Raw genomic sequence first — 15,838 nt, 5'->3', positions numbered from 1 at the left:
GTGAGACCTACCTGAATTTGTCCAAAATAAACTCAAATTTTGATCTGTTTTCTTCTGTTTGGTTCTTCAACAGTAAACGCTTTCCCTAATGGATACACCCCCGGTCACAAAAACAACGATTGATAGGCATCTAAAACTTCTTCAATTGAACTATTATTGGGTTAAAATACACATACACTGAGTGTACAGAACATTAAGGACACCTGCTCTTTCCATGACATAGACTGACCAGGGGAATCCAGGTGAAAGCCATGATCCCTTATTGATATCACTTTAATCCACTTTAATCCGTGTAGATGTAGGGGATGAGACAGGTTAAAGCATTTTTAAGCCATGAGACAATTGAGACATGGATTGTGTATGTGTGCCATTCAGAGGGTGAATCGGCAAGACAAAATACTGTATTTAAATGCCTTTGAACAGGGTATGGTAGTAGGTGCCTGGAGCAACGGTTTGAGTGCGTCAAGAACTGCAATGCTACTGGGGTTTTCGTGCTCAACAGTTTCCCGTGTATATCAAGAATGGTCCACCACCCAAAGGACATTCAGTCAACTTGAAACAACTGTGGGAAGCATTGGAGTCAACATGGGCCAGCATCCCTGTGGAACGCTTTTGACACCTTGTAGAGTTCATGCCCTGATGAATTGAGGCTGTTCTGAGGGAAAAAGGGGTAGAAACTCAATATTTGGAAGGTGTTACTCATGTTTTGTACACTCTGTGTACATCTGTGAACAGCCATTCACATTCACAACCCGTAAGGTGCAAATAGCTGAATGAGAGAGCAGCAGTGTGATTCACATCATTCCGCTATATAGCCTAGATATCAATAATTAATGATATCCGTATTGCCCGTAGGCTACACCACTGCTGTCGTCCTTACCTCCCAGTGTTTATTAAAGTTGGATCATCTTTGGGGAAGGACCTACCAGTGGCCGATGATTTTATTGCAGGGAAACTGAAATCCATTTTACCTCATTTCTACCAGCATGTCACCTGTGCAACTAGAGGCTAACCCTGCCTAAATGGCACCCTGGTCCCTATACAGTGCACTACTATATAGGGGAGTCCTATGGGCCCTGATCAAAAGTCACTGCATAGAGAATCGGGCGCCATTTCAGATGCAGCCAGTCAACCCAGAAAAGGGAGATGATATATGATGGGGTTGTCTCCCAAACGCTCTACCACTGTCAACAGGTCAGCGCCTTACAATAACTTTTAGTGAACAGACACCTTCTTGACACTGTACGTGGATTTCCTGCTATTTTCCAGGTTCCAGAATACCAGAGCAAGCACAAAACATAAAAACAAGTGTCCTTTGAAGGTAGCCCAGGAAAACGTTATTAGTTTTACAAAGAGGTGGGTACCTACACACACACACTCTCGAACACATTCATGGTCACATGGCAGACACACCACCTCCCCCTTAGTGGTCTCACCAGACTTTGCTGTGGATAGGAGTAATGAATACTTACTTGGTTATTCTATCCTTCCCAGACAAAGAGAGAGCGAGAGTGTGTGTGTGTGTGTGTGTGTGTGTGTGTGTGTGTGTGTGTGTGTGTGTGTGTGTGTGTGTGTTCTACAGGATCTTACCTGGAGTGCCGTAGGCTGTCCTTCTTGTTCTTGGCATTACAGAGAGTACACTCGCAGCCCACAGCGTGAGGCCTGGGCAGGGAGATATCCTGCTTCAGCAACATGGTCAGTATCTCATAGTTGTTCCTATGGGCTGCCAGGATCACTGGAGCCACGTCCATGGTGGTGGAGTACTCAGGGTTCTGGATGCGCTGCATCAGTTTCTGACAGAGAGACGAAAGGAGAAGAGGCTTGTTGTTATTGATGCAGTCTTTAATCCTCTAAAAGCATTCAGTTGTCCTGATAAAGTAATGCACTTTTTGCTCTAAAATACAGGGTCAGGACAGTCATTTGGCTGTGGCAGGTAATTATCAATTTATTATCATAAGTAATACAATGGTGGAGAAGAGAAGAGACTAACAGCGATGGAGGGCTTAGAGGACCTCCTGGGGCGATGGTTGAGGAGGATGTCCACAGCGCCCACCACCTCCGAGTCAATGGCCACTAACAGAGCATCTGTTGCCTGGGACAAACACGGACACAACAACAGAACCGGGTTAGAGAGAGAGAGAGAGAGAGCCTGGACCAAACACAACAACAGGACCGGGTTAGAGAGAGAGAGAGAGCCTGGACCAAACATAACAACAGAACCGGGTTAGAGAGAGAGAGAGAGCCTGGACCAAACACAACAACAGGACCGGGTTAGAGAGAGAGAGAGCCTGGACCAAACACAACAACAGAACCGGGTTAGAGAGAGAGAGAGAGCCTGGACCAAACACAACAACAGAACCGGGTTAGAGAGAGAGAGATAGCCTGGACCAAACACAACAACAGGACCGGGTTAGAGAGAGAGAGAGAGCCTGGACCAAACACAACAACAGAACCGGGTTAGAGAGAGAGAGAGCCTGGACCAAACACAACAACAGAACCGGGTTAGAGAGAGAGAGAGAGAGAGCCTGGACCAAACACAACAACAGAACCGGGTTAGAGAGAGAGAGAGAGAGCCTGGACCAAACACAACAACAGGACCGGGTTAGAGAGAGAGAGAGAGCCTGGGCCAAACACAACAACAGAACCGGGTTAGAGAAAGAGAGAGAGAGCCTGAACCAAACACAACAACAGGACCGGGTTAGAGAGAGAGCCTGGACCAAACACAACAACAGAACCGGGTTAGAGAGAGAGAGAGCCTGGACCAAACACAACAACAGGACCGGGTTAGAGAGAGAGAGAGCCTGGACCAACACAACAACAGAACCGGGTTAGAGAGAGAGCCTGGACCAAACACAACAACAGAACCGGGTTAGAGAGAGAGAGAGCCTGGACCAAACACAACAACAGGACCGGGTTAGAGAGAGAGAGAGCCTGGACCAAACACAACAACAGGACTGGGTTAGAGAGAGAGAGAGAGCCTGGCCCAAACACAACAACAGGACTGGGTTAGAGAGAGAGAGAGAGCCTGGACCAAACACAACAACAGAACCGGGTTAGAGAGAGAGAGAGAGAGAGAGCCTGGATCAAACACAACAACAGAACCGGGTTAGAGAGAGAGCCTGGACCAAACACAACAACAGAACCGGGTTAGAGAGAGAGAGAGCCTGGACCAAACACAACAACAGGACCGGGTTAGAGAGAGAGAGAGCCTGGACCAAACACAACAACAGAACCGGGTTAGAGAGAGAGAGAGAGAGAGAGAGAGAGCCTGGACCAAACACAACAACAGGACCGGGTTAGAGAGAGAGAGAGCCTGGACCAAACACAACAACAGAACCAGGTTAGAGAGAGAGAGAGCCTGGACCAAACACAACAACAGAACCAGGTTAGAGAGAGAGAGAGCCTGGACCAAACACAACAACAGGACTGGGTTAGAGAGAGAGAGAGAGCCTGGACCAAACACAACAACAGGACCGGGTTAGAGAGAGAGAGAGAGCCTGGACCAAACACAACAACAGGACTGGGTTAGAGAGAGAGAGAGAGCCTGGACCAAACACAACAACAGAACCGGGTTAGAGAGAGAGAGAGCCTGGACCAAACACAACAACAGGACCGGGTTAGAGAGAGAGAGAGCCTGGACCAAACACAACAACAGAACCAGGTTAGAGAGAGAGAGAGCCTGGACCAAACACAACAACAGGACCGGGTTAGAGAGAGAGAGAGCCTGGACCAAACACAACAACAGAACCAGGTTAGAGAGAGAGAGAGCCTGGACCAAACACAACAACAGAACCGGGTTAGAGAGAGAGAGAGCCTGGACCAAACACAACAACAGGACCGGGTTAGAGAGAGAGAGAGAGCCTGGCCCAAACACAACAACAGAACCGGGATAGAGAGAGAGAGAGCCTGGACCAAACACAACAACAGAACCGGGTTAGAGAGAGAGAGAGAGCCTGGACCAAACACAACAACAGGACCGAGTTAGAGAGAGAGAGAGAGCCCTGGACCAAACACAACAACAGAACCGGGTTAGAGAGAGAGAGAGAGAGCTGGGAACCAAAACACAACAACAGGACGGGAATAGAACGAGAGAGAGAGCCTGGACCAAACACAACAACAGAACCGGGTTAGAGAGAGAGAGAGAGAGCCTGGACCAAACAACAACAACAGAACCGGGTAGAGAGAGAGAGGAGCCTGGACCAAACACAACAACGGACCGGGTTAGAGAGAGAGAGAGAAGGAGAGGAGGGGAGAGCAGAGAGAGAGAGAGAGCCTGGACCCAAACACAAAAACGAACCGTGTTTTTTTTTAGAGGAGGGAGAGGAGGAGGGAGGATGAGAGCCCTGGACCAACCACAACAACAAGGACCGGGTTAGAGAGAGAGAGAGAGCCTGGACCAAAAAACAACAACAGAACGGGTTAGAGAGAGAGAGAGCTTGCCCCAACACAACAACAGAAACGGGTTAGGAGAGAGAGAGAGACATGGCCCAAACACAACAAAACAGAAAACCGGGTTAGAGAGAGACGAGATCCCTGCGACCAAACACAACAACAGAGAACCGGGTTAGAGAGAGAGAGAGGAGAGAGGAGAGCCTGGAAAAACACAACAACAGACCGGGAGAGAGAGGAGACGACAAGAAAGAGAGGAGGTTAGAGAGAGAGAGAGAGCCTGGACCAAACACAACAACAGGACGGGTTAGAGAAGAGAGAGCCTGGACCAAACACAACAACAGAACCGGGTTAGAGAGGAGAGAGAGAGAGAGAGAGAGCCCTGGACCAAACACAACAACAGGACGGGGTTAGAGAGAGAGAGAGCCTGGACCAAACAAAACACAACAACAGAACGGTTAGAGAGAGAGAGAGCGGACCACAAACACAACAACAGAACCGGGTTAGAGAGAGAGAGAGAGGAGAAGAGAGAGGAGAGGAGAGAGAGCCTGGACCAAACACAAACAACAGGACCGGGTTAGGAAGAGAGAGAGAGAGCCTGGACCAAAACACAACAAACAGGACCGAGTTAGAGAGAGAGCCTGGCCAAACACAACAACAGAACGGGTAGAGAGAGAGAGAGAGCCTGGACCAAAACAAAACAACAGGACCGGGTTAGAGAGAGAAGGAGACCTGGCCCAAAACACAACAACAGGAAACCGGGTTTAGAGAGAGAGAGAGAGCATGGCCCAACACAACAACAGGACGGTTAGAGAGAGGAGAAGAGAGCGAGCCTGGACCCCAACAACACACCAAACCCAGGACCGGGGTTAGAGAGGAGAGAGAGAGCCTGGCCCAAACCACAACAACAGGACCAGGTTAGAGAGCGAGAGAGAGAGAGCCTGGACCAAACACAACAACAGGACCGGGTTTTGGTGAGAGCGAGGAGAGAGCCTGGCCCAAACACAACAACAGGACGGGTTAGAGATGAGAGGAGAGCCTGGACCAAACACAACAACAAAGGACCGGGTTAGAGAGAGCGAGAGCATGCCTGGACCAAACACAACAACAAACCGGGTTAGAGAGAGAGAGAGAGCCTGGGACCAAACACAACAACAGGACCGGGTTAGAGAGAGAGAGAGCCGGGACCAAACACAACAACAGAACGGGTTAGAGAGAGAGAGAGAGAGAGAGAGAGCCTGACCAAACACACAACAACAGAACGGGTATGAGAGAGAGAGAGCCTGGACCAAACACAACAACAGAACCGGGTTAGAGAGAGAGAGAGAGAGAGAGAGAGAGCCTGGACCAAACACAACAACAGAACCGGGTTAGAGAGAGAGAGAGCCTGGCCCAAACACAACAACAGAACCGGGTTAGAGAGAGAGAGAGAGAGCCTGGACCAAACACAACAACAGAACCGGGTTAGAGAGAGAGAGAGAGCCTGGACCAAACACAACAACAGGACCAGGTTAGAGAGAGAGAGAGAGCCTGGGCCAAACACAACAACAGGACCGGGTTAGAGAGAGAGAGAGAGCCTGGACCAAACACAACAACAGAACCGGGTTAGAGAGAGAGAGAGAGCCTGGACCAAACACAACAACAGGACCGGGTTAGAGAGAGAGAGAGAGAGAGAGAGAGAGAGAGCCTGGACCAAACACAACAACAGAACCGGGTTAGAGAGAGAGAGAGAGAGCCTGGACCAAACACAACAACAGGACCGGGTTAGAGAGAGAGAGAGAGAGCCTGGACCAAACACAACAACAGAACCGGGTTAGAGAGAGAGAGAGAGCCTGGACCAAACACAACAACAGAACCGGGTTAGAGAGAGAGAGAGAGCCTGGGCCAAACACAACAACAGGACCGGGTTAGAGAGAGAGAGAGAGCCTGGACCAAACACAACAACAGAACCGGGTTAGAGAGAGAGAGAGAGAGCCTGGACCAAACACAACAACAGGACCGGGTTAGAGAGAGAGAGAGCCTGGACCAAACACAACAACAGAACCGGGTTAGAGAGAGAGAGAGAGCCTGGACCAAACACAACAACAGGACTGGGTTAGAGAGAGAGAGAGAGCCTGGACCAAACACAACAACAGAACCGGGTTAGAGAGAGAGAGAGAGCCTGGACCAAACACAACAACAGAACCAGGTTAGAGAGAGAGAGAGCCTGGACCAAACACAACAACAGAACCGGGTTAGAGAGAGAGAGAGCCTGGACCAAACACAACAACAGAACCGGGTTAGAGAGAGAGAGAGCCTGGCCCAAACACAACAACAGAACCGGGTTAGAGAGAGAGAGAGCCTGGCCCAAACACAACAACAGAACCGGGTTAGAGAGAGAGCCTGGACCAAACACAACAACAGGACCAGGTTAGAGAGAGAGAGAGCCTGGCCCAAACACAACAACAGAACCGGGATAGAGAGAGAGAGAGCCTGGACCAAACACAACAACAGAACCGGGTTAGAGAGAGAGAGAGAGCCTGGACCAAACACAACAACAGGACCGAGTTAGAGAGAGAGAGAGAGCCTGGACCAAACACAACAACAGAACCGGGTTAGAGAGAGAGAGAGAGCCTGGACCAAACACAACAACAGGACCGGGTTAGAAAGAGAGAGAGAGCCTGGACCAAACACAACAACAGAACCGGGTTAGAGAGAGAGAGAGAGAGCCTGGACCAAACACAACAACAGAACCGGGTTAGAGAGAGAGAGAGCCTGGACCAAACACAACAACAGGACCGGGTTAGAGAGAGAGAGAGAGAGAGAGAGAGAGAGAGAGAGCCTGGACCAAAACACAACAACAGAACCGGGTTAGAGAGAGAGAGAGAGCCTGGACCAAACACAACAACAGGACCGGGTTAGAGAGAGAGAGAGAGCCTGGACCAAACACAACAACAGGACCGGGTTAGAGAGAGAGAGAGCCTGGACCAAACACAACAACAGAACCGGGTTAGAGAGAGAGAGAGAGCCTGGCCCAAACACAACAACAGAAACGGGTTAGAGAGAGAGAGAGCCTGGCCCAAACACAACAACAGAACCGGGTTAGAGAGAGAGAGAGAGAGAGAGAGAGAGAGCCTGGACCAAACACAACAACAGGACCGGGTTAGAGAGAGAGAGAGAGAGAGAGAGCCTGGACCAAACACAACAACAGAACCGGGTTAGAGAGAGAGAGAGAGCCTGGACCAAACACAACAACAGGACCGGGTTAGAGAGAGAGAGAGAGAGAGAGAGAGAGCCTGGACCAAACACAACAACAGAACCGGGTTAGAGAGAGAGAGAGCCTGGCCCAAACACAACAACAGGACCGGGTTAGAGAGAGAGAGAGCCTGGACCAAACACAACAACAGGACCGGGTTAGAGAGAGAGAGAGCCTGGACCAAACACAACAACAGGACCGGGTTAGAGAGAGAGAGAGCCTGGACCAAACACAACAACAGAACCGGGTTAGAGAGAGAGAGAGAGCCTGGGCCAAACACAACAACAGAACCGGGTTAGAGAGAGAGAGAGAGCCTGGACCAAACACAACAACAGAACCGGGTTAGAGAGAGAGCCTGGACCAAACACAACAACAGGACCGGGTTAGAGAAAGAGAGAGCCTGGCCCAAACACAACAACAGGACCGGGTTAGAGAGAGAGAGAGCCTGGACCAAACACAACAACAGAACCGGGTTAGAGAGAGAGAGAGAGAGAGCCTGGACCAAACACAACAACAGGACCGGGTTAGAGAGAGAGAGAGCCTGGCCCAAACACAACAACAGGACCAGGTTAGAGAGAGAGAGAGCCTGGACCAAACACAACAACAGGACCGGGTTAGAGAGAGAGAGAGAGAGAGAGAGAGAGAGAGAGCCTGGACCAAACACAACAACAGAACCGGGTTAGAGAGAGAGAGAGAGAGAGAGAGAGAGCCTGGACCAAACACAACAACAGAACCGGGTTAGAGAGAGAGAGAGAGAGCCTGGACCAAACACAACAACAGAACCGGGTTAGAGAGAGAGAGAGAGCCTGGACCAAACACAACAACAGGACCGGGTTAGAGAGAGAGAGAGAGCCTGGACCAAACACAACAACGGGACCGAGTTAGAGAGAGAGAGAGAGAGCCTGGACCAAACACAACAACAGAACCGGGTTAGAGAGAGAGAGAGAGAGAGAGCCTGGACCAAACACAACAACAGGACCGGGTTAGAGAGAGAGAGAGAGAGAGAGCCTGGACCAAACACAACAACAGAACCGGGTTAGAGAGAGAGAGAGAGAGCCTGGCCCAAACACAACAACACGACCGGGTTAGAGAGAGAGAGAGCCTGGCCCAAACACAACAACAGGACCGGGTTAGAGAGAGAGAGAGCCTGGACCAAACACAACAACAGAACCGGGTTAGAGAGAGAGAGAGAGAGCCTGGACCAAACACAGACACAACAACAGAGAATAGGGATAGATAGATAGTTATAGTAAAATAGTCAACAGCGCAGGGCCAGAGGTTACATTGTGTGAAGCATCTTGATCTGTGTGTGTGTGTGATACCTGGCAGCCGTGCTCCAGCAGAAGTTTAAGGATGTCCAGGTTTTGGTTCTCTATAGAGATGGTGACAGCGTCTCTCCCCAGCACGTCTACACAGTTGATATTGAGCTCTGTCTTCTCCTCCAGCAGTCTCTTCACCATGTAGTAGTCACCTGGAACAGTGTGACATTAGAGCACACACAACACACACACACACACACATAAAAAATGCACATGCGCTCATACACACAAATGCGCACACATAGAAACACACACACAAAAATGCACACACAGAAGAAAAAACACACACACACACACAAAGAAAATCACACACACACACACACAAAGAAAGAAAAGAACACAGAGAGACACACGAATGCACACACACACATGGGTGCACCCACGCGCTCACACACACACAGAAAGAGAGTGGGACGCAGATGCACAGAGAGAGACGCAGATTGCACACTGCACACAGAGAGTAGGCTCCACTCCAACACTCCAGCACCATACACTCCCAGCTTACTGTAACAATAACAATCTCCATCAAAGGACAAAGATAGTCCGTTGAGCCATGTTTATATGGCTTTATATGGTGAGACTCTCTGGGACAACCTGCTGGCCCCTATAAAAACATACACCTCAGCTTCACTTGTCATTGATTTCAAATACTTGATTTCATTTCAAATATCTCATTTCATTGGGATACTGTTAGGATTATCATAGCTTCTTGCTTCTGTCACATGGAAATGATTTGTCTTTAAACCCCTCCTCTCATGGGAATTAGGTACATGTGTTTGATATCTGTGTGTGTGTGTGTGTGTGTGTGTGTGTGTGTGTGTGTGTGTGTGTGTGTTCAACTTGGCCTGGATGACAGAATACAGAATGCAGTAAATATATAGTCTTTGTCACAGGCTAGCAAAAGCATGACAAAGCTTACACAAGAGCATAGCTCCAGATAGCTCTACACAAGAGCATAGCTCCAGATAGCTCTACACAAGAGCATAGCTCCACATAGCTCTACACAGGAGCATATAGCTCCACATAGCTCTACACAAGAGCATACAGCTCTACATAGCTCTACACAAGAGCATATAGCTCTACACAAGAGCATATAGCTCCACATAGCTCTACACAAGAGCATATAGCTCCACATAGCTCTACACAAGAGCATATAGCTCCACACAAGAGCATATAGCTCCACATAGCTCTACACAAGAGCATATAGCTCCACATAGCTCTACACAAGAGCATATAGCTCCACATAGCTCTACACAAGAGCATATAGCTCCACATAGCTCTACACAAGAGCATATAGCTCCACATAGCTCTACACAAGAGCATATAGCTCTACACAAGAGCATATAGCTCCACATAGCTTTACACAAGGGCATATAGCTCCACATAGCTCTACACAAGAGCATATAGCTCCACATAGCTCTACACAAGAGCATATAGCTCCACATAGCTCTACACAAGGGCATATAGCTCCACATAGCTCTACACAAGTGCATATAGCTCCACATAGCTCTACACAAGAGCATATAGCTCTACACAAGAGCATATAGCTCCACATAGCTCTACACAAGAGCATATAGCTCCACATAGCTCTACACAAGAGCATATAGCTCCACATAGCTCTACACAAGAGCATATAGCTCCACATAGCTCTACACAAGAGCATATAGCTCTACACAAGAGCATATAGCTCCAGATAGCTCTACACAAGAGCATATAGCTCCAGATAGCTCTACACAAGAGCATATAGCTCCACATAGCTCTACACAAGAGCATATAGCTCCACATAGCTCTACACAAGAGCATATAGCTCCACATAGCTCTACACAAGAGCATATAGCTCCACATAGCTCTACACAAGAGCATATAGCTCCACATAGCTCTACACAAGAGCATATAGCTCCACATAGCTCTACACAAGCGCATACAGCTCCACATAGCTCTACACAAGAGCATATAGCTCCACATAGCTCTACACAAGAGCATATAGCTCTACACAAGGGCATATAGCTCCACATAGCTCTACACAAGAGCATATAGCTCCACATAGCTCTACACAAGAGCATATAGCTCCACATAGCTCTACACAAGGGCATATAGCTCTACACAAGGGCATATAGCTCTACACAAGAGCATATAGCTCCACATAGCTCTACACAAGAGCATATAGCTCCACATAGCTCTACACAAGAGCATATAGCTCTACACAAGAGCATATAGCTCCACATAGCTCTACACAAGGGCATATAGCTCCACATAGCACTACACAAGAGCATATAGCTCCACATAGCTCTACACAAGAGCATATAGCTCTACACAAGAGCATATAGCTCCATATAGCTCTACACAAGGGCATATAGCTCCACATAGCTCTACACAAGTGCATATAGCTCCACATAGCTATACACAAGAGCATATAGCTCTACACAAGAGCATATAGCTCCACATAGCTCTACACAAGAGCATATAGCTCCACATAGCTCTACACAAGAGCATATAGCTCCACATAGCTCTACACAAGAGCATATAGCTCTACACAAGAGCATATAGCTCCATATAGCTCTACACAAGGGCATATAGCTCCACATAGCTCTACACAAGTGCATATAGCTCCACATAGCTATACACAAGAGCATATAGCTCTACACAAGAGCATATAGCTCCACATAGCTCTACACAAGAGCATATAGCTCCACATAGCTCTACACAAGACCATATAGCTCCACATAGCTCTACACAAGAGCATATAGCTCCACATAGCTCTACACAAGAGCATATAGCTCCACATAGCTCTACACAAGAGCATTTGGCTCCACATAGCTCTACACAAGAGCATATAGCTCTACACAAGAGCATATAGCTCCAGATAGCTCTACACAAGAGCATATAGCTCCACATAGCTCTACACAAGAGCATATAGCTCCACATAGCTCTACACAAGAGCATATAGCTCCACATAGCTCTACACAAGAGCATATAGCTCTACACAAGAGCATATAGCTCCACATAGCTCTACACAAGGGCATATAGCTCTACACAAGAGCATATAGCTCCACATAGCTCTACACAACAGCATATAGCTCCACATAGCTCTACACAAGGGCATATAGCTCTACACAAGGGCATATAGCTCTACACAAGAGCATATAGCTCCACATAGCTCTACACAAGAGCATATAGCTCTACACAAGGGCATATAGCTCTACACAAGGGCACATAGCTCTACACAAGAGCATATAGCTCCACATAGCTCTACACAAGAGCATATAGCTCCACATAGCTCTACACAAGAGCATATAGCTCCACATAGCTCTACACAAGAGCATATAGCTCCACATAGCTCTACACAAGAGCATATAGCTCCACTAGGTTAAATAAAACTCAGCCCTGTGGGCAAACTTCCAGTGTAGCTGCATGTAGGCAACTGCAGTAGGCATTCATCCAAAGTATACTCACTCATCCATCATAAGGCAAGAGAGGATGACTGTTGGTAATAATGGTGTGATATGACATGAAGTGTTTCAAAGAATAAAGACTACATGTTCACACCTTTTCTTAAACAACATGTTACATTACGCTGTCATAAAGTCACGTGTTTTTCAAATGCCATGTTAATAACATCATACACTTATTTATTTTTTGATAAATTAATCCACCTAGAAGTCTAAAATAACTCACCTTTCTCACAGGCCAGTAGGAAGAGCTTTTCATCCAGAGTAGTCTCCTCCTTTACCTCCCTCACGTCTTTCAGGGCCAGAAATTTATCCGGAGAGGACACGTCCGTGACCTGATATAGAGCGGCCATTGCGACGGAGAAGGAGTAGGGCAGAACACTGATGTGCATCCCACTACTAGGCGCCAGCGACCATTTAACCATGAAAGCCCGTCACATGGGATGACATATACTGCAAAAAGACTGTTATTGTATTTCCCCCCAAAGAACGGCAGGAGTAAACGTCTTCTCGGAAAAATAAATAAATAAATGTAAGCTATTATTGTCGTCGCATCCGTGTTGGTAACGTTTCATCCGTTTTTACGCAGCGTCGGCGTTTGGCGTGCGTAACGACCTTCCCAGTTGTTTCCTCGTAATAACCCTTTGACATACGCTATTCTTCTTCAGATGTAAACATACCGCACGCAGTCAGTGCATAAATAGAACTCTCCATCAACGTGTTTACACGCACCATTTTTTTCGCATCGCTTCGCAGGCTCCTGACAGTCCTCTGGTCCTGATGGTGTTGCTGCTGCGCATGCTCCATCTCATCTCGCTGGCACAGCGCAGCCAGCATCCTCAGCGGTCCACTAAGACCCAGCGTGGACGTGTCATAAAGGAAAATGGTTCTAATCGTTTTTCAACCATTCATTTTCATGATCATATTTAGAGAGGTAAATAAATAGTTCCCCCTGAAGTATTTCCAAAACACTGCACTACAATCATAGTCTGCAATAATAATGCTAAAATAAGCAGTTTCATTTGGAAAAATATTGTCTCAAAGTTTCTATTTGCACATTCATAAGATAAAATCTCAACAAATGGACTATTTACCTTGCTTAAATGTTTTCATACTGACAGGAATTATATGAGCACATAGTGTGTGTGTGCCTGTATGTGATCTTTCCCTTCTTCCCTCACAGAAAGACATTTGGATGACAAAGATACAAAGCATTTTAGATCAATATAATGACACTGTGTCTAGGAGCAGCATGACTTTGAGGACATAGTGTAACTGCAGATAAATGTCACATAGGCCTATACTGCACCATTTAATACCAGAGGGCTTTTAGGTAATGAACATGCCATTGTACCATTAAACCAAGGACGATTGGGATAAATGATGTTAAAATTACACTAAGAGGGCTAATAATTATGGTGCACACATGCATCTTTCAACATGAGGCGTTGAAACAAGGGGCAATCAGCAGTTGAACCAATTACAAAATGTTTTCCCTGCCACCTGTTTCGCGAAAAAAAGCTAAAGGACGGGGCTGGAGAAATGTAACCACTGTCACATTCAGACTGCGCTATGGATGCAAGGACTAACCATGTTTACAAACATTGGAGTAGAACAAGTTTATATTCTGGGTGCTGATGGGGTACGGCAGCTGATAGGGTACGACAGATGAACTAAACTCATGAAGCAATTAGAAGTTATGTTCTTCAAGAATCAATGGGTACATATTATTAATTTATAAGTCCACAAATTGATTTAGCAACTGCAGATTTCCCCTTTAATGTAAAAGGTTTTATTTTTCTAATCTGGGTGAACATATCTCCTGAAATAACTTTAGGCGTAAATCTGGAGTACATAATCAAATCAAATCGAATTTGATTAGTCACATGCGCAGGTGTAGTAGACCTTACAGTGAAATGCTTACTTACGAGCCCCTAACCAACAATGCAGTTAAAAAATATGGATAAGAATAAGAGATAAAAGTTAAAATAATAAATGTAACAATTAATCAATTAAGTTTATTTAACTTATTTTTCTAAACGACATAAATAATTGACAACAGGCGCAGTAGCCTACATAATATCCAAAGGTTTACCACACCCAACTGGAATTGAAATATACCCTTTGCCCCAGCAGATGGCAATCTTTGCAAAGCAACTGCAGCGCATACAGCAGTGACTGCATTCAAAAACCTAAGAGTAATGAAAATACACATTTACCAAGAAATCCTCTCAGGAAAAGATTAGCCTAATAGTGAACTAAAAACTCTTGAGATGACTGTAGGACTCCCAATAGACATGCCCAAACCCTCCCATTTTTGGCTGCCATTGGTGTAATAACACATGAACTGACACATGTGAGAGGATCATTTTCAATCTGTTGGGCATATGATCCGTGCACCTAAAACATATGGGTTTATCGCTTGCCATGCCTGTCAATTCCACACTAACAGCTGTCAAATAGTGGATTGCCGCTGATTCCAATTTGCCTGGTGAGAGAGACTCAGTGAGCATAACCTTGCTATTGAGAAAGGCCGCCGAAGGCAGACCTGGCTCTCAAGAGAAGACAGGCTATGTGCCCACTGCCCACAAAATGAGGTGGAAACTGAGCTGCACTTCCCAACCTCCTGCCAAATGTATGACCATATTAGAGACACATATCTCCCTCAGATTACACAGATCCACAAAGAATTCGAAAACAAATCCAATTTTGATAAACTCCCATATCTACTTGGTGAAATACCACAGTGTGCCATCACAGCAGCAATATTTGTGACCTGTTGCCACAAGAAAAGGGCAACCAGTGAAAAACAAACACCATTGTAAATACAATCCATATTTATGTTTGTTTGTACTTTGGCCATTTGCACATTGTTACAACACTGTATATATACACAATATGACATTTGTCTTTATTATTTTGGCAATGTTAACATATGTTTCCCATGCCAATAAAGCCCCTTGAATTGAATTGAGAGGACAGGACAGGATAGGCAGTTCAGTTACCAGTTTGAACAGCTCTAACCAGGAACTGCTCTCATTGCCTATCTTTCAATGGTCCCGTTTGGTCCCATTTTCAAACGGGCCTCAGGTCTACAGTACCTCTTGAGACTTGGCAAAACACATGTCTCTAATGGGAGCTATCGATTACCTGCTGCCTAGGCCAGCACAATATGAGAGGAAGAGACAGATATGGTGAAACGTGATCAATAATATTCCCAACAGACCTTGAATATAGGCTATTGTCTGTTCTCTCTGAAAATGCAACAAAACATACGATTTGAAAATACTACCACACATTGATATGATACATTGTAACATTGAAACAATGTATGTAACATATTTCTACTAATAGCCTAGTTGCATAACAGTGCGCTAAGCAAGTCTATAAATTAACCGACTGGAGCTGAGTCGACCCAACGCTACTACACTGCCAGAGCGGAGACC

At 46.5% G+C, this 15,838-nt stretch overlaps 1 protein-coding gene across 1 annotated transcript in view; it reads right to left on the bottom strand.

Moving 5' to 3' along the window:
* trpc1 (transient receptor potential cation channel, subfamily C, member 1) overlaps nt 1-13,217 on the bottom strand; it is a 42,066-nt gene extending 28,849 nt beyond the window's left edge. Inside the window, exons 1-4 of the mRNA XM_029697737.1 lie at nt 12,619-13,217; nt 8,947-9,095; nt 1,991-2,092; nt 1,591-1,793 (exon numbers count right to left, since the gene is read on the bottom strand). Coding sequence (XP_029553597.1) covers nt 1,591-1,793; nt 1,991-2,092; nt 8,947-9,095; nt 12,619-12,817 — 653 coding nt within the window. The 5' untranslated portion in view covers nt 12,818-13,217. The remainder of the gene's footprint in view (nt 1-1,590; nt 1,794-1,990; nt 2,093-8,946; nt 9,096-12,618) is intronic.
* Between the last annotated feature and the right edge of the window lie 2,621 nt (nt 13,218-15,838).

Source organism: Salmo trutta, chromosome 2 (genome assembly GCF_901001165.1).
Source record: "Salmo trutta chromosome 2, fSalTru1.1, whole genome shotgun sequence".
NCBI classification, from domain to species: domain Eukaryota; kingdom Metazoa; phylum Chordata; class Actinopteri; order Salmoniformes; family Salmonidae; genus Salmo; species Salmo trutta.
Note: the sequence above shows the minus strand (reverse complement) of the source record. Positions and strands in the feature narration are given on the sequence as shown.